The 22,459-nt window shown below is 45.8% G+C and overlaps 1 protein-coding gene across 1 annotated transcript in view; it reads left to right on the top strand.

Moving 5' to 3' along the window:
- Nucleotides 1–22,206, top strand: part of SH3BP1 (SH3 domain binding protein 1) — a 44,682-nt gene extending 22,476 nt beyond the window's left edge. Inside the window, exons 9-20 of the mRNA XM_063134550.1 lie at nt 940–1,030; nt 3,709–3,851; nt 3,933–4,044; nt 4,202–4,283; nt 5,649–5,729; nt 6,861–6,977; nt 8,538–8,635; nt 9,578–9,707; nt 10,520–10,635; nt 11,566–11,989; nt 17,164–18,065; nt 20,440–22,206. Coding sequence (XP_062990620.1) covers nt 940–1,030; nt 3,709–3,851; nt 3,933–4,044; nt 4,202–4,283; nt 5,649–5,729; nt 6,861–6,977; nt 8,538–8,635; nt 9,578–9,707; nt 10,520–10,635; nt 11,566–11,989; nt 17,164–18,065; nt 20,440–20,765 — 2,622 coding nt within the window. The 3' untranslated portion in view covers nt 20,766–22,206. The remainder of the gene's footprint in view (nt 1–939; nt 1,031–3,708; nt 3,852–3,932; nt 4,045–4,201; nt 4,284–5,648; nt 5,730–6,860; nt 6,978–8,537; nt 8,636–9,577; nt 9,708–10,519; nt 10,636–11,565; nt 11,990–17,163; nt 18,066–20,439) is intronic.
- Nucleotides 22,207–22,459: the final 253 nt, after the last annotated feature.

A 22,459-nucleotide genomic window follows, 5' to 3' on the forward strand; every position in this document is an offset into this window, starting at 1 on the left:
GATCAGACCACAGGTCCATCTAGTCCAGCACTCTGTTCACACAGTGGCCAACCAGCTGTCGGCCAGGGACCAACAAAGCAGGACACGGTGTAACAGCACCCTCCCACCCATGTTCCCCAGCAACTGGTGCACACAGGCTTACTGCCTTGAATACTGGAGATAGTAGCCATTGATAGCTTTCTATCAATGGTAGCCATTGGTAGCCTTCTCCTCCAGGAATTTATCTAACTCGGATCAGAATAAGGGTCCATCTAGTCCAGCACCCTATCCACACGGTGGCCAACCAGCTGTCGGCCTGGAACCCACAAAGCAGGACATGGTACAACCTTCCCCCCCACCCTGTGTTTCCCAGCAACTGGTGCATATAGGCTTGCTTCCTCAGATCCTGGAGGTAGTACCTCCTGAAGTCAAACCACTCTCTGGGGATTGAAAGGACTTGCAAGTTAGAAAAAAAACACCTCTCTCATTCACACTATTGCCCCGCTTGTGCTCTTCGCTCCTCAGATGCCATGTTTCTTACCTGCCCAAGGGTCTCTACTTCCCTTGCTCGGCTTCGTCCATTTTCTTCCGCTGCCCCTTACGCCTGGAACGCTCTTCCAGAACATTTGCGAACTACAAGCAGCTTTTAAAGCTCAGCTAAAAACTTTTCTTTTTCCTAAAGCTTTTAAAACTTGATTTTGTTATGACTTTTATACTGTTAGTTTTACTCTACCCTGTGCCTGTTTGGTGCATTCTCTTCCCCTTCCTATTGTTTTATTATGATTTTATTAGAATGTAAGCCTATGCGGCAGGGTCTTGCTATTTTATTGTTTTACTCTGTACAGCACCATGTACATTGATGGCGCTATATAAATAAATAAATAATTAATAATAATAATAATAATAATAATAATAATACAATCAGAATAAAGTTGTGTTTATATATTTTCTATCTGGCAGTTGCTGGAAAATCAAGCAGAATATCACCAGAAGTCTCTGGAATCTCTGGCTGCTACTTTGGCAGAGCTGAAGGAGACTCACAACCAGCCAGGTACAAGCTAAGGTGTAACTTTGAATGTAGCATCTTGGAGATGCATTGGTCCCTGTTGTGCCAGTGCAGCCTTTGGGGATGGGAGTGGAAGGACCTACAAGCGCAGTGCGTGTCCGTAATCATCCGATTGTTCTTGTTTTGTTGATGGTGCCCCCTAGCTCCGCCTGTATGTACGTCATCCTATTTCATGGGGGGAGGGTATATCATGCTGTGTGTAGTGATACATTTTGAAGTGCAGACGTTCATCATGACTGTCCCCATAGCCGACTGCATTGATCCATATGAACAAGCCAGTTCTAATAATTTTATATCCACTGGGAGCAGATCTTTTGTGAAGTTCATGGTTGTTAATTGTCCATTCAAAACCAAGCCACTGCAAAATACTTTGCATTTCAACAGGGAACAATGTATTTGTTGTTGGGAAAAATCATCCTCCCTGTCCCCAGTTACTGTGAGGATTGTATCTAAATTTAGAAGGAACGAGGAATTCTGGGAGAGCTGTCAGATGATTTCAGGATCCCTGCTAATAGAAAAGTGCCAGTGCAGTGTCTCTGTGAGCCCTGCCATTGGTGTGCACAATCGATTACAAGTGGATCACCTGTTGTCACTTACACAGACCTGGGCAGGATCTACACTATTGCTTTAAGATGGTTTATAACAGCATTGACAACTGTTGGGGTCCAGGACACACCATATTCAGTTTTCAAACTGTTTTCAAAGTATCAAATCCTGCTTGGTGTAGATCTGGTCTAGCTCTTCTGTGTAAGGAATCCGTCATGTATGAGACAGCCTTGATAATGGCAGAAGGAGGATGGAAAGGGTGCAGGCACATATCTCTGCCCATGAGTTCTGGAGTCTTCTGCAGGCAATGCTGTAGCCCTGCATGTTGGCAAACATCTCTTTGACCATGAGGTCTAGAAATTTGCTTTCTACCTTTTAAAGATTTTCGGGTACCTGTGACAGGTCATAGATTTTCGCATGACTGTGCAGAAGAGTCCCAGCTGTGTCACCTTGGACTGTGGAGGCAAAGCTCGAATCAATGTCTATATTGCACATTGTGTTCACATGATGGAAGATAAGATTCCTGCAATGAGCAGGGGTTGGACTCAATGGCCTTGTAGGCCCCTTCCAGCTCTACTATTCTATGATTCTATGAAGTTAGGATTAGCGGCAACTTCTTGGGGTGTGTGATTCTGGGTATGTACCCAGTTTAATGAAGGGTCTGCAGGATCAAAGAGGGTTGATCCTGCAGAGCAATGTGTGGTCATGTCCCAGATGTAGGCTCTTACAACCCAGTAAAATGTTGGGCTTGGACTAAAGACACCTGGGATCAAGTCCTCACTCAGCCCTAAAATCCTCATTGAGTGGCTTTGGAGCAGTTACCCCATCCTCAGCCTATCCTGCCTTACAGGTTGTTGTGAAGATAACAGGTGATTACCCCAAGGATGCAGCTCTCCGCTCTTTTGGCTAATGGTTAAGTCTCCATTGGTGCCAACGGAAACAGTTTCCTCTCAACTTAATTGCTATGCTGGGGGGAAGGGGGTTGCAGCTAGGGATGGAAGAGTTCACACCTTCTTTCCCACATGCTGCAACACCCCACCCCCAAACGTGGTAAGTAAGCTGAGAAAAAAAATCTTTCCACTTGATGCCAAGGAGATTCTTCCTCAGCTTACCTGCCATGGCAGGTTTTTTTATTTTTATTTATTTAAGGATTTTTATGCCGCCATTCAGCCAAAAAAGGCCCTCACGGCAGCTTACAAAAGTATTTCTTGACAGTCCCTGCCCACAGGCTTACAATCTAAAAGACATGACACAAAAGGAAAGGGGATTGGGAGGGAGGAAGAGGGGGAAAAGGAAAGCAAATTCAGGCACTACAATCTTAGTTGCAAAGTTCAGCAGTGACAGTTGACAGCAGGAGGGAGGGGGCTCTCAGCTGGAGCTGGACCCAGGCACGGTGGAGAGGTGCCTGGCTGCTGCTTCCTCCCTCACTGGTGGCCTCTCCAGTGTTGGGGGTGGGATTTCCGTGGGGATCACAAGGAGGGTAGGGTTACTCTCCTTTCCCTGTGTCCCCCCAAAATGCCCTTCTGCATAACAGTTAAGCTCAGGAGAAACACCTTTCATTGATACCAATGGAAAGATTACCCCACACACACACATCAAACGTAGCCTAGCAACACCCCTGTTTGTGGCCTGTAATATAGAAAGCCTGGTTTAGCAGTTGCCCTGAAAGGTGGCACCCTTACAATGGCTGAGGAGGAATGGTGTGCATGTCCCCCACACAGTTTACTCCTACTGTGGTCCAGCTAAGTCATTTTAGACAATGCAGCTGCCGATTCGCAGCCACCGTGGGGCTTTCCCCGAAGCTGCACATTTCCCCGATGAAGCGAAGTCACCATGGCCCCTTCCTTGCTCCAGCGTCAAGCTAGGGGTGTTCCAGGGTGGATGGCGCCAGATGATTGGTCACTGGAAGCCTGCACTGCCTCCTGCAATTAGATTACTCGCCATTACCCTGCAGCAGCGAAACCGCAAGGTTTAGCGACAAAGTGATGTCAACGTGGCGCCATGAAAGCAGGGCCTGGAGCAGTAGCTGCACCACTGGCTCCTACCAACAAAAGCCACCAATTGGTTGCTTGTTCCTCATGCTTGGTTCCTTTCCCTCCTTTCTCCTGTTTTTCCAGACTCCCCATTCCCAAAAGATCCAGCCGTGCCCGGGGTGTATGGGATGCCACTGGAGACTCATCTGAAGGCTTCTGGGCGGGAAATTGCGCTCCCCATTGAAGCCTGTGTCATGATGCTGCTGATGTCGGGGATGCAGGAAGAGGTAGGTGCCGCCCACTGGGCCCAGCCTTCCCTTCACCACAGGTCTCCTGGCCTCACCCTTGTTCTCCTTTCTACCCTCCAGGGGCTCTTCCGGTTGGCAGCTGGAGCTTCAGTGCTGAAGAAACTGAAGTACAGCCTTGCTATTGGCTCAAGCATGCTGGATGAATTCTATACGGACCCTCATGCTGTGGCAGGTAGGGACTTAGGAGTTGAGAATGGCCTTCTCCAACCTGGTGCCCTCCAGATGTGTTGGACTACAGCTCCCAGCATCCCCCAGCCATCACCACCCCTCTCAATGACTAGGCATGATGAGCCATCTCTGACACCATGTATCTTTGCTTCCACTCTCAGGTGCCCTCAAGTGTTACCTGCGAGAACTGCCCCAGCCATTGATGACCTTTGAACTCTATGATGATTGGCTCAAAGCTGCTAGGTAAGTTAGAACTAGAGAGACAGGTGTGCTTTTTTTATTTTACAGGTTACGCTCATTGGGAGTCTTTACATTAAGGTCTTTACATTGTGTTGCCTTACTGGGCCTTCTCTTCCTGCTTCTCTTGCACAATCATAATGGGGCTGCATTACACAGCCAGAGAGGGGTTACCACATGGTATATCATGGAAAACTTCCCCTCCTCTCGCTGCTCATAGCCCTGAATGGGACAGTGCCCTCTAGTGAGAAGTTGTAGCACAACGTCTTCTGCACATGGTAGGAAATTCCGAGATATTTCAGCAGTATCGGGGAAAAGCACAGGAGACACGCAGGAGGTTGACAACGACATCAAAAGGATCCATGAACTTTTGTGAGTGGCCAGCCACGAGCGTGCCTTATTTCCCTCGGGTGCAGAAGCTCATTATGGCTCCACCTCAATGCTACGAGGAGCTTAATATAACCAGCAAATACCCTGTGCTGTTGCTTATCCTGGCAACAACTACAACCTGTTGCAATCATTGCTGGATGTTACATTTGCACAGGTCAGGCTGCACTGCACTACAGAGGGGCAAATGCTCTCCTTATACGCTAACAATGAGGAGTCAGGGTGTTAAGCAGGATAGCCCACCTTCCGACTGGATTTTTAAAATAGGAAAAGCATTTATCTTTGCCGCATATTTGGCTGAAGGCTTCAGTTCTGTGCACATTTACCTGGGAGTAAGCCCTTTTGAACAAAGTGAGACTTACTTCTGAGGGCCAAGCTACAATTACATTCACATTAAGCCACAGGATCTCCAACATTTCTGTTTTTGCTTTACAGTAATGGCTGAGGCGGGTTCCCAGATTTGATTAGAGCACTAGGGGTGTAAGGTTTCTTTTTTAAATCCTTTAACCATTTTCCCAATCTAAGGGTGCAATCTAATGCATGTGTAGACAGGAAAAGGTCCTACAGTGCCCAGCATCCTCCAGCCAACATGGCTGGCTAGGGAATGATGGGAGTTATAGGGCTTTTTTTCTGTGTAAACATGCCCAGAATTGTGCCCTAAAACCCCATTCCACCAAAAGCTGCTCTTTGCCCCTGCTGGAGTAAAGTTTTACCTGCTTGTCCCCAGCAGGACTCCACCTCCAGCCGTGGAGGGTGGATTTAGATGAGGAAAATGGCACAGAAAAATGATTGAACACCCTTCCCCCAATACCACTGCTCCTAATGGCCATGCTGGCTGAGGAAGATGGGAGTTGTAGGGCCAACACCAGATTGGGGAAGACTAACGTAGTGGAGGGATCCCATTTCCTTCTGAAACTGCTGTGGCCTTCCCTCCTCTCTGGAAAGGGGAATAACCCCCTCTCTTTCCACACTCTTCCGTTTCAGCCTCAAAGAGCCAGAAACTCGACTGGAGTACCTCAGGGACATTTGCAACCGTCTCCCCAAGGACAACTACAACAACATGAGGTATTTAGGACTCAAAATATAAGTTTTCATTGAAAAAAAAGGTTATAATGTTATAGCAATATTAGATGATTGGGTTTCTGTTTCTCTTTTGTTTGCCGCTTGGGTCGAGAAGGTAAGCTTATAAATAGTCAAATAAATACACGCATAATAGGAAATCAATAAATAAACTGGGAGCTCCATCACACCAGCATTTTATCACACTTTCGTCCTGTCTTGTTTACTGTTTTGCCCCACAATCCTCACATGATGTCGTCCCTGTCCTGCAGTCATCTTGCCTCTCCCCCTCCATTTTCTGTGTGTTTTGAGGGCAGGAAAAGTGCAATATTTTTTCTCCTCATGGGATAAAACTGCCCTTCCATCCTCACGTATTGCCATCCTCGTGCTATGGCGCAGAATGTCCGTTCTTGGAGTGCAGGGGGCCTTGAAGGGCAGTCTTGCTGATGAAAAAGGGGGGGCAGTTCTCTTCCAGTCCATAGAACCACTCAACCAGGAAGGGGGAGGGAGGGAGAGAGGGTGCGTGAAGATCCCGCACAGAAGGGAGCATTATCTCACCTCTAAAGGCAGAAACGGTGCCCAGCCAATGAAACGCTAAATCCTTAAAATGCTACACAACAAAACCAGAAGGGGGGAGAAGGTACCCACACCCATCACAATATCCATCAACCACAAGAACCAATAAACTGGAGGGGGAAGAAGAAGGGGACAAGGTGGGGCGTGCGCAACAGCAGAAGAGCAAACAAGTGAAAAAAGGTTTCGCCAATACAATGGCGATACCGGGAAGGCACATGAAAGGGACCAGCACTTGATGTGATAATGAAACGGAGGTAGAAACCGCAGATCATACCTGGAAAAAAAAGTAGGTGTGATGGACCCCATGGTCCGTCTTCCCCAACTTAGCAGGCTCCAGGTATTGGACTGCAGCTCTTGTAATTGCAGCCTCAGAATTGTGGTAGTTGCAGTCCAACACCTCTAGTGGATGTTAGGTTGGGGAAGGCTGATTCAGGTGATGCTTATCCCAGTGTTGCCTCTCCATTGCATTTTTTGCTTGGCATGGAACAGTTAGGCCCAGGGAACCTGCAAAAAAAGCAAGGTCACATTTTCCTGATTGTACTAATTTCCCTTTCTTAACAGGTATCTGATCCGTTTTTTAGCCAAGCTGGCTGAACATCAGGAAGTGAATAAGATGTCCCCAAGCAACATTGCTATTGTCCTAGGGCCTAACCTGCTGTGGCCCCAACAGACTGATGGGTAATGTATAGAGCACCTGGGAGACAGTGTCTTCTATTTGTTTCACAACTTTTTAAATAAATGTGAATTCTTGATAAATATGCATACATCATCACTGCACTCTAATTGGGAATGGTCCAGGATACAGAGAGCTTCTCCACGCGAGTGATTTATTGCACGCTAGTGATTCTTCACTCACGGAAGTTTGCAGGTCCTTTTCATGATATTGCCAATCCAGTGCCTCTCCCACCATTTTCAAGTGGTAATCCATTATTTTATTAAAGATGTACCTTCTAGATACAGAAATGTATGTTTTGGTCCTCAGCACAGAATCACTTGCTGTCAGCTCCTCTCTCCATATTGGCTCACAGGGTGGCCATGTGAATCACTAAAAAAGAGGACGTGCATCACACACACACCCAAAAGACACTAATTTACATAAAGTTTGCATTTACTCATTTATGAATAGATGCAAATTTAGAAATAATTATAAATTAAATATAAATCACACCATAGTGTGGAGGACCGTGACAAGGTAACCTTTTTGCCTTGCTCTGTCTGCTGTCCTTCTAATAGTTCTTTATCTCTATTTATTTGTAACATTTATATACTGCTGAATATAATAGAATCTCTCAGTGGTTCATAACATTGAAAAACAGTATTAAAAACACAATATTAAAACGCAGCATAAAACACTTCCAACTACAATAATGGAGCAGTAAAATGGAGTGGCATAATCAGTTTACTTACAGCCTAGGGAAAGCCTGGGTGAACAAGTGAGTCTTCAGATGTTTAAAAAGGATGCCACATTTTCTACCTCCCGAACCACACAAGGGAGGGTTTTTCAGACAGTGGGTGTCACTACAGAGGAAGGCCCGCTGTCTGGATACTACATGGCGACATTCCATCTGTTTCAGAATGACCAGCAAGACTTCCTCCGCTGATCTAAAGGTTGCCAGGATAAGTATAAGGAACTTGGACTTGGATTAGTCAGACCTTTGAAGGGAGGACTGCCTTCTGCAAAAAAGGACACATGTTGGCTCAGCCACAGAGTTTCTCTTTCCCCTGAAAACCATAAAGATTCAGAAAGCAGAAGCCACTTGAGAGGTGTTACTGCCTGAAACTTGGGAAGGGTGCGGCAGCTATTTTGTTCTGTCGCTGAGAAGATAGTGTGCTGGCTCTCTGCATTTCTACCTCTTGCTCGGACCTGCCTATAAGGAGTAAAGTCAGTTCAGTTCCATATAAAGTTATTCATAGGAATTAACATGAATCTCTCATAATTTATAATCCGCAACTCTTCTTAAAACACTGGCATATGAATAATGTAACAAACATGGTCAGGAATGGGGTGCTTATTCTCAAATATTTATGTGCAAAAGTATTTGAGATAATTAGATCAAGGGAGGAAAGATAGACACTGTGTGGAAAAATGGGGCGTACAAAGCTATGTAGAGTTGTACCCTATTATCATTCCTCCTCCACCAGGGTTATCAGAGGTAAACACTAAAACGTCTCTTATTTTCATTGGCTGCGCTCTGCTCTCTCTAATGGAATATTTGCTTGACATGTTCTCTTTCCCAGGTGCCAGGTGCAGCTAGACGTGGCTTCTGTTTCCTCCATCCAAGTTGTGGGCATTGTGGAACCCCTGATACAAAATGCGGAGATCCTCTTCCCAGGAGGTATCTGTTAGCCTGAAATATTTGACCACGTCTAGTGGGGACTGGGAGCAATTAATTAGAGCTATGCTGGTGTGACTGGGAAGGGGGAAAGGTTCTTTGTGGCCATAGTTACTGTGACAGAGCTGGTGTCAAAGGCAGGCATGGTCGGGCACCTCTCAAGGACCCACACCGCAGCAGAGGCCCACTGGCACTTGTTCCCTAGAGTTATTCCTCCTCTCTACCATTGCAACCTGATTATTCACTTTCCTCTCACTCTGGCCCAGGCCACAGAGATAGTGAGAAGGAAACAGAACCCTATCCCAAACTCCTTTAGAGTTTTAGCTGGTTCTGATTGACACCTAGAACGGATTCATTGCCCCACTGACGTAGGCACCACCAGCCTCTGGCCACTCTTGGGCAGATCATCTCCTCTTGACATTAGATGAGTTGATTCTCATAGAGTTAATATGAAAAATGAATCAAAGAGCTTCTCTAAACGAGCCATTTATAGCACGCTGGTGATTGGCTACTTACTGAAGTTTGCAGGTTCATTACATGACGTCGCCAGCATCCAGGGCTCCTCCCATGCTATCCCCTGGAAATTGTGGATTTAAAAAAACCCCAGAGATAATGCAAGAATATCTGGGAAATTGCACCATATGTAATCTCGGTGTGCTATAATTACGCCACTGCTTGGTGCTGTCTCATTAAAGTGGATGGAGCAAATGGAGCAAGCAGAGAGAGGAAGTATTCAATTTCAAACCACGTGGCTGCCTGTCTAATGGCAGCGATCACATCCCAGAAAGAAAGTGGATGCAGAAAGCCACAGTAAGGCAGCACGATTTATTTTTTAAATGTAGACAAGCTCATGGGAATGTAATGTGAATCTCTGGCTGCGTAGGATGACTCCAAAATCTCATCAGATCGTCCCATTCATTTTTTTTCCTGTTTCTTTTTTTCAAGATATTGACTTCAATGTCTCTGGTCTCTTCACTCCCCCGTTAGACATCAAAGTTGGAGAAGCCTCTGAAACAGAGGAACCTCCAGCCTCCCCACTCCCTCCAGAACCCACTTCACCATTGCTGGGGGATAGGTAGGTATAAGAATGTGTTGTAGCTGCCTTAGCAGTTTTACCTGGAAGAGTGAGATAGATTTGTCCATTATTCGTAGTATTAGTATTTGTTGTTATTTATATATCGCCATCTATGTACATGGTGCGTTAGAAAGAATGGATTTAACATGTCCCTACCCCAAGGAGTGTACTATGTAAAATTCCATGATATGCAAGCACCTTTTCTTTTGTGCCCAAAGGAAAATGCTTTGATTTTTCAACAGTTTGGGTTGCATATTTCATATCATATTAGAATGCAGAAACAAACAAAAAACGTCATTGGTTCTGGTACAGTAACACGTGAGAGAATTCAATAGACTAGGTGGAATGTTGCAGGTGTCCACCCCATGCTAGAGTTGTCCTATCCCTCCTGGCACCTACATACTGATGCCGGCCATCTCAGAGGGTTGTGTTGTATATGTCTGCCTACCACCTCAATACCTCTCTAAGAATGTTTTCCAAAAATTCAGGATTCCCCCACTCCTCTTCTAGCATGAGCAGGTGCACAGATTTCCTGGCCATAGTCTTTCTCGCTATGATGAGCTGTGTTGTAAATTGGCATTAATACACATAAATTAGCATATACAAATTCTATGCAAATCTGTCCTCTTTTGTCCTTTTTGGTGATGCATTTCTTCTTTTTTGGAAATGTGTAAGTGGCCACCCTGTGTGGAAAGACCATATATGTACCAGGTCTTTGCAGGCTAGTTACTGGTGTGTAGCCTTTTCAGGGCAAACAGACAAGAAAATAAATAGCTAACAAGCTTCCCCCTCCCTCACACCCCTACTGACAGGAAAAATCCTGAGGTGACCCCAGGAATAGCTTCCTCAAAGGTGGCCCAATCTTCTACTGAAGCAGCAGTCTCCTTGCATACTCCTGTTCCTGCTGATGATGCTGCCACACGGAAAAGTAAGTCTAATTCGTATGGGTGCTTCCCACATCACTGGGCCTTACGTTGGTCATGACTACTTTAATGGGTCATCATTTCAGTGAGTCTACTTTATGAATGACTCCGCCTGGATCTAACACACTGGGCTTTTCTACACGACACTGTTAATCTCCTGCATCTAATTTTGGTTTTGTTCCTGGGTGGAAGAACCACAGTTATTATTCCGCTTCCAGAGTGTTTGAGAAAAGCATTATTTTGTGTTGTTCTAAGAGAGGCCCTAGAGTGGGAGCACCCTGTGCCTCTGGATTCATGTTTCCTCTTGTTTGGAACCCGCATTGTATACTAATAATATTGAAAGGCCCCAAGCCTCGCTCTGTAGGGTGGGGGGCAGCTGCAGAAGTGACATGTTAGTGGTCTTGTGCAAATACATTTCATCAGAAAAAAGGAGAAACAAGTTCTCAGGATACAAACGTTTTTATTACAGGCGTTTCAGCCTGTGTTCGTTCAAAGGCCTTCTTCAGGGGGCTGCAATATTAAAATACAATAGGCTACAATTATAATTACAAGACAACACATACCATTAAAATGAGTTTGTATATGGAAAGTTTATTGGGCTCATTGCCTCGGGGGTCTATGCCACGTGCCCAATTAACTTCTAATATTGCAGCCCCCTGAAGGTCTTTGAGAGAATACAGGCCGAAACGCGTTGGGCTTTGCAATAAAAACGTTTGCATCCTGAGAATTTGTTTCTCCTTTTTCCTGACCCGACTTGGGTGCTCTCCTTTTGGTTCTGGAAATACATTTGGGACTTAGCACTAGGTGAGAGGGGCGGCGGGAGGAGAGAAGAGGGCATGGTGCAGGGCGGAGGCCCGTAGAAACCGTGATCAATATCCGCAAAGAGAAACATTTCTCACAGGCTGGCTTTTGTTTTCCCCTGTTCTGCTTTGCAGCAAAGCGGGTGGCTCCACCCCGGCCCACAGTGCCTCCTCCACCCCTGGTCCAGCCTCGGACCCCGCCTCCGGTGCGCCTTCAAACCCAGCCGCCTGCCCCCGAGTCTCCCTCTGCCCCTCGAGCCCTGCCTCGAAGAACAGTAGGAGGAGCCACGAGAGCTCCCTCTGTGCCGCCACCACTGCCGCCCCAGCCAGCCAGGCGTCAGAGTCGCAACGCTTTGCCGTCCCCAAAGCTGCCTCCCGAAACTCTGGGCAATGAGGCAGCGGCGTCTGCACCTGAAGAACCTCCTCCTGGTGACGGCAGTGTAGAAGTGTTCAAAGATTCTACCCCTGTGGTGACAGAATCCCACGAACCGCCGTCGGTGGGAAGCAGCAGCTCTCCGTCCACACCAGATCTGAAAGCCGAGACCCTGGAGAATGACTGAGCTACAGTGGCATTGCTTCTGCCTGCAGATTTTTAAGAAAGGAGACGGGTGTGAGATATGGTGTAATGCTGGATCCTTTCCCATGTGGCTGGCAGCTCTTGTTGGGATGTGGATGCACCCTATTGACTTCTGTCACTGCTTGGGCATGGAAACCAGTACTCATGTCTGCAATCTCAAAAGTAGCTCTCTTCTTCCTCGTGCCTCTTCTTCTCATCACCCCTTTCCCTACCCTCAGGAATGACTCCACTCCTTTGCATTCTGTTCTTCTCTCCTCCTTGATACTTCTTTTCCCAAAGAGCAACCAGAGCAGAGCTCACCCTACACCTTCCGTAGTCAAGCAGATGTAGAATTCTGGACAGATGTCTGGTCATTTTTTTAATGTTTCCCCACACTAAAAACAAACAGAAACCTTTCTTCATGTAGATAACTAACATGGCTGTTAGCATAGCCCTTTACTCAATGCAATAGTTCACTACAGGCTGGGACTATTAACAAAAACATGTCCCCTACCACCACCTGCTGTCTGATGTGGTACAGTCCAGAATTCTTCCATTCAATCTACCACTTATTCTGCTTTTTATGGCAAGTCCCTCTGTTTTGATTTGTTTTTAAGCAAGAGATGCTGGGGATGCTTCTGAAATTCAGGATCTGTGTAAATGCTAACAGGGCAGAAAGGAAGATAACCATATTACTGCATCCTCTTTATTTCAGTTGTGCCCTACATCCTGCATTAACTTCCTCAGGGATGATTTTATCCTTTCAGAAGGCAGTGAATTATGGTTGGTAGAGACTACATTCCATTTGCAAACTAACCCCACATATCCAGATCATGCATGATCTTTCAAAGTTATTTTTAAAAGGGCAGCAGGTGAAGCACAATTAAAATCAAAGTGAAGACCAGCAGGTTTGCCACTATAGACCCTGACAAGGATCTTGTACCTTGAAGAACTGCATAGAAGGGAAAATACTACTGGGGCAGCTTTTCCCCATAACAGCACTTCAGTGCCTTCTGCAACCTGATGACCTCCATGTTTTATATCTCAACTCCTATCAGCCCCTGCCAGCCTGGCCAATGGTCAGGAATGCTGGGAGTTGTAATCCAAAGCATCTGGAGGGAAGGCTGCTATAGCAACAATAGAAGTTATTCTTGGTGGACTTCCTTTCTGTGCAGCTCCCAGAAGTACAGGAGTCCTTTTGGGGGGTTTGACACTGGTTACAGTGTATGCAATGAAGAGCCTAGACATGGGCATTTTTCATGTATGCATATCCATCACTGTTTCTTGAATTGGATTGATTGTGTTTGACATGATATAAAAATTTTCTCTGGGCCTCACACATACACCACCATTTTATGCATACTCAAGTACACATGTATATTTGAATCACTCATGAGTTGATAGATGAGGGATGGATAATGGTCTCCCCTGCCGCCACCCTCTGTCAACGCAAAGGAATATTGTTTATGTTCTGGATGAGGGTTTTTTTTTCCTGCTGCAGATGCATCTACCCAAGAAAGATTAACCAGTCAAGACCCTCATGACCTTTCCAAGAAAAAATTCAGTTTCATAACTTTGAAAGAGATGTATAGTAGCCCATTCAAAGAAGTACAATTGCCAGGATTCCTTGAAAGAGAGCATGCAATTGCTGTGCACATATGCCCTAAGAACACCTTCACACCTTGGGGTCGGAGGGATATTGTCTTATTTTTATACATATCTGCTAAATTATTATTTTTTAATGAAGGGTCATATCTATGGCTAATGTGAAGAGGAGCGTGTTCCTTCGTTTTTTAAGAATGCGTCTGCTTTGCTTACATCAGGGGAAAATGTAGCTCTTGGATTGTTCTTGAGAGAACCCTGCAAAATGACAAGTGTTCTGTGGTATCTTAAAGCCTAATAAATATTTTCTGGTATAAATTTTCATGGAAATTTTCATCCCTCGTCACCAAATGCAACTTCCCAGCTGCTGATCCCCCCCCCCCCCCCCGTCCTTCCAAGGACTTTGCAACATCCCTCTTCTTATAGTAAAGTATCTGCATACATAGAGTTTGTTTTGCATCAACAAATATTGGAAGTATGAAGTCCCCCATTATGGTGTAACTGCTATATCAACATGTGTGAAGAAATGAGTGTCTGCCTTAACAGATTTTATTTATTTATTTATTATATTTTTATACCGCCCAATAGCCGAAGCTCTCTGGGCAGTTCACAAAAATTAAAACCACAATAAAACACCCAACAGGTTAAAACACAATTACGAAATACAGTATAAAAAGCGCAACCAGGATAAAACCACACAGCAAAGTTGATATAAGATTAAAATACATAGTTAAAACAGTAAAATTTAAATTTAAGTTAAAATTAAGTGTTAAAATACTGAGTGAATAAAAAGGTCTTCAGCTGGCGACGAAAGCAGTACAGTGTAGGCGCCAGGCGGACCTCTCTGGGGAGCTCGTTCCACAACCGGGGTGCCACAGCGGAGAAAGCCCTCCTCCTAGTAGCCACCTGCCTCACTTCCTTTGGCAGGGGCTCACGGAGAAGGGCCCCTGTAGATGATCTTATGGTCCGGGTAGGTACATATGGGAGGAGGCGTTCCTTCAGATAACCTGGCCCCAAACCGTTTAGGGCTTTAAATGTCAATACCAGCACTTTGAATTGGGCAGATTCTATGATTTCCATCATAGATGACGCGTGGCAGTGAGGGGCAGGGAGGTGAGAGAAGGGTACACTGTACCAAGAGAGAAGGCCCAGAAATATGGCTTGGGTGTGAATATCCCAGGCTCCAACCTCATTATTATGAGGAAGGAAATGTTGTGGCTAAAATGTAGGTCATGCTTTAGGATATTTATGAAAACCCCTTTCCTTCTATTTGTATAAAATTTATCCAGAAATTGTGATATGCTGGAGCTAAATCAAAGCAGAGTTAGGATAGAATAAACACTGCAAACAGTGGCCCTCTTCAGAAGACACCTTAAACTGTAACTGTATCTATTGCTTTTAAATTATATATTGTTTTAACTTGGATCATGGTTTAATTTGTTTTTAATTGTGTATATTTATTGTTTTATACTGTATGTTTTTATCTGTACGCCGCCCTGAGATCTTAGTGACATAGGGCGGGATATAAATATTTTAAATAAATAAACCACAGTGGTTAAGGCTTTTTTGTTAACAAAAAAATAAAGCCTTAACCACCATGTTGTAAAGTGTCTTCTGAACAGGGCCAGTGAGTTACCACTAGCCCAGTATGTTCTCTAGAACAGGCAAGTGTTTGTGCAGTTAAACTAGGACTTGTAGTTTTAAGATACAGAAAGATTTGTGCTTCCCCATGTAACATGCTCTCTCAAAAACTATCAGTCCCAAAGTTCCTTATGCATAGGCAGTTGGGAGTGATAAAAAATGCATTATAGTGAGGGATATTGATCCCTTTTTGTGAGTAAATGTCTAGTATATCCATATCAACCCACCATACTACTATGTCTGTCTATAAATACAAACCAGGCAGCTAAAACTATAAAGAGGTTAAACCAAAAATTAAAATATGACATTGTATGTAGGGTTACAGAGTGAATATAGATTACAGAGTGAATATAGGAGGGAGCTGTGTTGTAAGTGTATTGAACCCCACAAAATGATGGTTGAGCCCTGGTCCCTATTATATGTCTGGAATGTGATAGCAAAGAATCTTACAATGCAAGTCAAATGAGCACTTGTAGAAAAATGGGAACATTTTTTCTTCCCCTATTTTCACCAAGCAGAGAAACTGATACTTTGTGGATCAACTTTGAGCTGAGAAGAGAACATAGAGACTTAACAAATGTAGCTCTCTAAAAATCAGTGTTTTTATAAATGAACAGATCAGGAAAGACTCACATTTGTGCAGGTACTGCAAGTTGCAAAATCCAACAAACCATGAATACACATACACCGGGTTTTTTTTGTCTCTAAGCCTACCCATTTAATTGGGGAAATTCTTCTTGCATCTAGCAGGCAAAAAAGAGATTTGGACATTCAAAGAACTCTGCCCAAAAAATGGTGCTCTCATCAGATGGAGGGCTTCTAGCACTACTAATCATGGCCCTGCTTCATCCATGGAATTTTGTGGGGGGTGGGTGGGTTCTGAATGGCTTCTTCCACTATGAACACTCCCATGTTTTCCCACTGATTCCTCCCTCTTTCTTTTCTTTTTTTTTACTGCAGAAAACACATTATGGCAAAAAAGAAAAAAAGATGGAATACTTGCACAATGCCTTCTGATTGCTAATGCTAGGAGCCCTCCATCTGGAACCACCTCATGTTTAATCAAACTATCCCATGGTAAGAAAAGAGGTAGGAAAACAAGAGATGGTTACAAATGGAAGACAATGACGTTTGGACTCTGTCTAAAACTCCATGAACGAGGCAGGACAATTTCACAATAAAAGCCTCTTCCGGAAGCATTTCATGGTTTTTATTACCACAGAGAAGCCGTTCCAGGAAGGAAAAACAGAAAAGCTGCACAGTGCATTTTGATTCGTAGCGCTCAGAGCTGTCCATGTGGAAGCATCCCATGATCAACCAAAATGTCCCCAAAGCTCGCTCACTCCGGTCTGAAAGACCTCGCTTTGAGCCGCCTTCAGCGACGAGCAACCACCGAAAAACGCGTCCTTCGCTTGCTGAGGAGGCCGGACGTGGCCGGGATGCCACCACCAGTTCGTGCCGGAGCAAGGCATTCATTGGCTATTGAACACTTTTGTCCCGCCTCCTTCCTCAGTCTGGAACCGTCATAGGTCTTTTTCACAGTCCTTCATTTCTTTCTCCCGCCCGCCCACCTAATTTGTTTATTACCTGACTATAGAAACCGCTTCTCTTGGCGTTTTAGCGTAGCCTCCACCCTTCTTTCTGGTTAAAAACACCCTAATTCAGCTATGTCGTATGTAATGGGTTACCAGCTCTATCACTTCTTTATTCTTCTGCTTGATAGGTTTATGATGAGTGTCACTTTGCCTTAGCAGGCCTCCGATTGGGGTTCTTTCTGTCAATAGGCTACGGCCTCAGGGGCGGGCTTTTCAGTGCCGCGCTTACTTCCTTTGCCCCTCCCACACGCTCAGAAAACCAAACCAACGCGCTGAGAACGCGCATCTGTATTCTTTGCTCCCCTATCACCGCTGTAACGTGTTGTCATGGCTACGCAGTCCTTCTGCCTTCAGTCACCAGGGGCGGGTAATATCCGCCTCCGTCCCCCCGCCAATCATAGCTGCTCCTGTCGTCCGGTTGGTGGCTGAGCCTCGCAGCCCCGTTTCGCTCGGACGCGTCGACACCTCGATTGGTGCCCCGCGGCCACGCCCCCTGCGCTCTTCTGTCCTTCCACGCTGCGGTGTGCTTGTGATTGGCTGCCCTACGGAGAAGGGCGGGGGGGGGAGGAAGAGGCGGGCCGCCCGCCCGGTGGGTGTGGGGGGGGGCGGTGAGTGCGGTCCCAGCATGGCGGGCTGCAGGCGGTTGAGCGGCTCTTGCCTGCGCGAGGTGCTGGGCGAGGCGCAGGGGGTGCTCTTCGACTGCGACGGGGTCCTGTGGACCGGGGAGCGGGCGGTGCCCGGCGCGCCGGAGCTGCTGGAGCGCCTGAGCGCCAACGGGAAGGCCGCGCTCTTCGTCTCCAACAACAGCCGCCGCTCCGTGGCCGAGCTGGAGCGCCGCTTCTCCCGCCTGGGCTTCCGCGGGGTGCGAGGCGAGCAGGTCTTCAGCTCCGCGCTCTGCTCCGCGCTCTACCTCCGCCAGCGCCTCCTGGGCGGGGAAGCCGGCGCCGGGGACTCGCCCGCCTCCGCCCCGGGCCGCGTCTTCGTGCTGGGCGGCGAAGGGCTGCGCGGGGAGCTGCGGGACGCCGGGCTGCGCTTGGCCGGCGAAGAAGGCGACGACGAAGGAGAAGGGCCGCCTGGCCAGGAGGCGCTCCCGGTGCGCGCCGTCGTCGTCGGCTACGACGACCAGTTCACCTTCGCCAAGCTCTCCGAGGCCTGCGCCTACTTGCGCGACCCGCAGTGCCTGCTCGTGGCCACCGACCCCGACCCTTGGCACCCGCTTAGCAATGGGCAGCGCACGCCGGGTGAGTGAGGGGCGGCCAGCTGGAAAAGCGGGGCTCGGCTCCGGAAGCTCCATGCCTAGTGTGAAGGGAGAGTTTCTGGGCGTACGCAGAGGGCCCTTTGCCTCCATGCGAAATAATCATAATCTCCCCCTCCCCCGCTCACTCACAAAAATGGCTGGGTTTGGAGAGGGGGTTTAGGCCGAAAGGACACAGAATCCGAGCTTAAGTGAGATGGGGCATCTCTACTTTCTGGACTTAATTTGGGGAAATGAAGAAGGGACACTGGTATCCTGTGTCCCAGGTTCAGATGTTAAGTAGTCCTAATTGGAAGCAAGTATCCAGAGAATCCAGGTAATTGTGTTTAGAAGTGGGGTAATAGGTTCTTTAGGCTCCTCAAACCACCTGGGGGTTTGTTTTATTTTTGTATTTAGTTTGCTCTGTTAGTGAGGCTCTAGTTGAAGGATATTTTAATTTGCTCTGGTATTCTCATTATACATGTCCAAACTATGGCTTGTTTGAAGATGCTTGATCAGTTGAGCCAGAGTTTGAACCCAAATCTAACCAACCAGGACTGTGAGGCCATGAGGGTGGGTTAGGAGATTAAAGAAGGTTCTTTAAAAGGTTCGAGTATGTTTTTTTCCTTCTCCTAAGCTGCCAGCTGAAGGAATGCTGCTTTTTATCTGATTACTGGCATCTGTTGACACTTCGAGGCATTTTATGAACATCCTGGGTATCCTGAGGTATTAACATGTTGGAGGAACTCTTGGCACATTATGTTGTCAGTTGTCAAACACCAGTGTTCCTACAACTCATTTCTGCGTACAGCTCACCAGATGCTAAAATATTAGCCTTGGCACAGCCCAGATATTCAGACTTTTTGGTAGCCCTCGGAATAAGTTAGTTTGAGCTGTTGGGTATGCATCTGGGCACTACAGTAGCATGGTGCTACCTGTATCTGGGCTCTTGGTAAGGTGGCGTACAAGTAGAAACCTTACACTAGTCTTGATTCAGTACTGTGAGTTAGTCAGCCATACAGTTCCTCAAACCAGTATTATTTATTTATTTATTTATTTATTTTATTTATTACATTTCTATACCGCCCAATAGCCGAAGCTCTCTGGGCGGTTCACAAAAATTAAAACCATAGTAAGACAACCAACAGGTTAAAAGCACAAAATACACAATACAATATAAAAAGCACAACCAGAATAAAAAGCACGCAGCAAAATTGATATAAAATTAAAATACAGAGTTAAAACAGTAAGATTTAAATTTAAGTTAAAATTAAGTGTTAAAATACTGAGAGAATAAAAAGGTCTTCAGCTGGCGACGAAAGGAGTACAGTGTAGGCGCCAGGCGGACCTCTCTGGGGAGCTCATTCCACAACTGGGGTGCCACAGCGGAGAAAGCCCTCCTCCTAGTAGCCACCTGCCTCACTTCCTTTGGTATTGCCTTCTAAACATCAAACTCTTGACCCCAGCCATACTGACAACACAAGCAAACTCCTCTCAGGTCTTTACAAGGTTGACTTTAGCTTCCTGGGGAACCTCCAACATGCCTGCCTCAAGCCTGGGATTTTTATGGTGTGTAAAAGAATTGGAAAAGTACTGCAGTTGCTGGAGTACCTGAAATTAATGTTTCTATCCCCAGACATCCTAATTCAATTCTCCTGAGACAGCTGACATGGTTCTTCCTTCTTTCTTTGGAAATCTCTGTTATTGAGCTCAACACCTCAAACTTAACCAATTAATCTCAGTTTGCACACCACTTTTTGGCAGTTTTAATAAATCAAAGAGAAGTTTACTAGGGATCAGACAGCTATACAAGATGAAAAATGTAAAACAGATTAGATGACACAATGGAATAAAACATAAGCAATACTATATGTTCAGATAGATCAGTAGTTGGAAAGCTGGGAGTGGGATCTTCTGTTCATCAAGACACCTAAGCATTCATGTTTTGATCCCCCACTTAAGTCCTAGTTTTTAATAAGATGGAAGTGTGTCTGGGCTGTGCCTGATTGGCTGAAGGTGGGAAACTTCAGGTATGGATTGAATGCTCCTCTATATGAAAAGGGTTTCCCTGCACATAGAAAACTAGCACCCTGGGGAGAAGGCTAGACTAGAACCCATCTCCCTGAAAAATAGTTTGCTAGATGGAGAAGGTTTTTTTGGTTTTGTTTTGATATGGAGGAACATTTAATCCTGTGAGTTCCCCATTCGAAGTGGTAGAATCAGACACAGGGTTGCCATCTCAGTGAGAATTAATATAGGCTCTTTTCTCATCTTTCACCAGGCCAATTCTGCTTGATCTCATCATTGAGTAGGCTGTGCCAAGCTTGATCTCCAGTATAAGCAATCTTTTGATTCATGCATGTGTGTCTTTTCTCTCTCAGGGACAGGGAGTCTCACTGCTGCAGTTGAAACAGCATCTGGGCGCAAGGCAATGGTAATTGGGAAGCCAAACACATACATGTTTGAGTGCATTGTGGAGCGCTTTGGTGTGGATCCATCCCGCATGCTCATGGTGGGTGACCGGCTGGAAACAGACATCCTGTTTGGCAAGAACTGTGGCCTTGATACGGTCTTGACCCTGACAGGCGTCTCGCACCTAGAGGAGGCACAGGCTTACATGGCCAGCGACAGCCCAGCTGCAAAGGACCTGGTGCCTCACTACTATGTGGACAGTATTGCAGACTTGATACCAGGCCTGGATGAGTAAAGGGAAATATGGGTGGGCAGAGGTCCTAATTGCATTCCAAACTGCCACCCTTTCCTACTTCTGTGTCCCTCTCTCCTTGTTTCCAGCCTCATCACATTCCAGTGTTTGGTCAAGTGGGGTGTTAGTTCCCCATTCATTATTTGAGCACATTCTATTTTATTTTAGCCACCTGTAAGGGAACAGGAAATCTTATGTGAAAGTGTGGGGTGTTTACAGGCCAAACCAGTATTTATTTATTTATTTATTTCCCCCCACCTTTTGGCATGATGTGGTTATTTATTTAAATTATTTTTGTTTTACTGTTGCCAGTGGTGGCCTTTTCTTTCTTCCTTTTTTACTGTTGTCCTCTGCTTTGTTTGAAGCACAATGATGTGCTTGTTGTTGTGTCTGTTCCCAAGCTTAAATGAGGCAACATTTGTGCCAGTGTTACTTATCTCTCCTACTACCACTGCCATACCATGCCAGTTTGGGGGGGTCTTGTCCCAGAACTCTTGCTGCGAAAAAGGGAGCTTCAGATCAGTTGAGAAGCAACATTGTGCCTCCGCAGAATGGCTCTTTGGGACAATTCCTTTGGTTTATATATATGCAGACAGTTATAACTATACAGCTTTCCCAGATTGATATGAGCTGAGGCTAGGTTTTTTGATGCATGCTATGTATATGACCCATCCTGATACTGTTCGGTATATTCATCCACAGGAATTACTCCACAGTGCTATGTTACGCAGGACAAAATTCTCAACTGGCTCAGACAAAAGGAACTTAAGAGTGTTAAATCTAGAGTATGTACAACTCAAACTGAATTAAATATGAAGGAATGGTATTTTCTGTCTTGAGAGTTTTCTCAGGTAACATACTGTTTATCAATCCAGTTTAATTTTGGAGTATGGGATTGATGTAGCAACAACAAAATAAACTGCGAAGAACTATTTTTGTGCCATGGTGTTCTGAATTGGCAGTCACTTTGTCTTGGTAGTCCTGCAGTGTTAACAGCCTCTAAACATTCCTGCCTCTCTACAGAGGCAGGAACGTAGTGAGTCCCCCCCCCCCCCCAATTCCTGACTGGCTGAACTAATGAAATAATCAGTAAATCATTTAGCTCCTGTCTGTGCCTGATAGGATGCAACACTATCCTAGGAAAGGGATGAACCCTGGTCCCTCCCACCCCCTTCCCGCCCTGCTGTGGTGTGCTTGATCTGTGGGATAATGTTGGCATTTCCAGTACTTTCAATGTGCCACAGCATCCCAAAATCAGTCATTGCTGCTTGTCTTTTTATGGTTTATTATGTATTCAAAGTGATTGTATAAATTATGCTGATCAGTTGTGCCAAGGTGGGTATGTAGCTTCCGGGCCCACTCACTACCTGTACCTCCATGTTGCTGTGGTTTTCTGACATTTGCTGTCATTCTGCATATAATAAAGTGCAGGCACGAAATGGAATCAGACTTTTTTTATTCAAATACTTAATGGGATTGCTGTGGGCTTGTTAATTAGGCATAACACTATGTAGCGACTTAATAAATAACCTGATTATCCTAACATGCATTATCCTCTTGAACTGGAGGGGGACAAGAGAAGCCAGAGGAGCAGTGCTGGATTTGGACCCGAGTTCATATCAGTCAAGGATGATCTTGGATGAATTATTAGTGGCCTTTGTTATGTGAACAATCTGCCTGACAGGAAGCTGAGAAAC

This window comes from Elgaria multicarinata, chromosome 9, assembly GCF_023053635.1.
Source record: "Elgaria multicarinata webbii isolate HBS135686 ecotype San Diego chromosome 9, rElgMul1.1.pri, whole genome shotgun sequence".
NCBI classification, from domain to species: domain Eukaryota; kingdom Metazoa; phylum Chordata; class Lepidosauria; order Squamata; family Anguidae; genus Elgaria; species Elgaria multicarinata.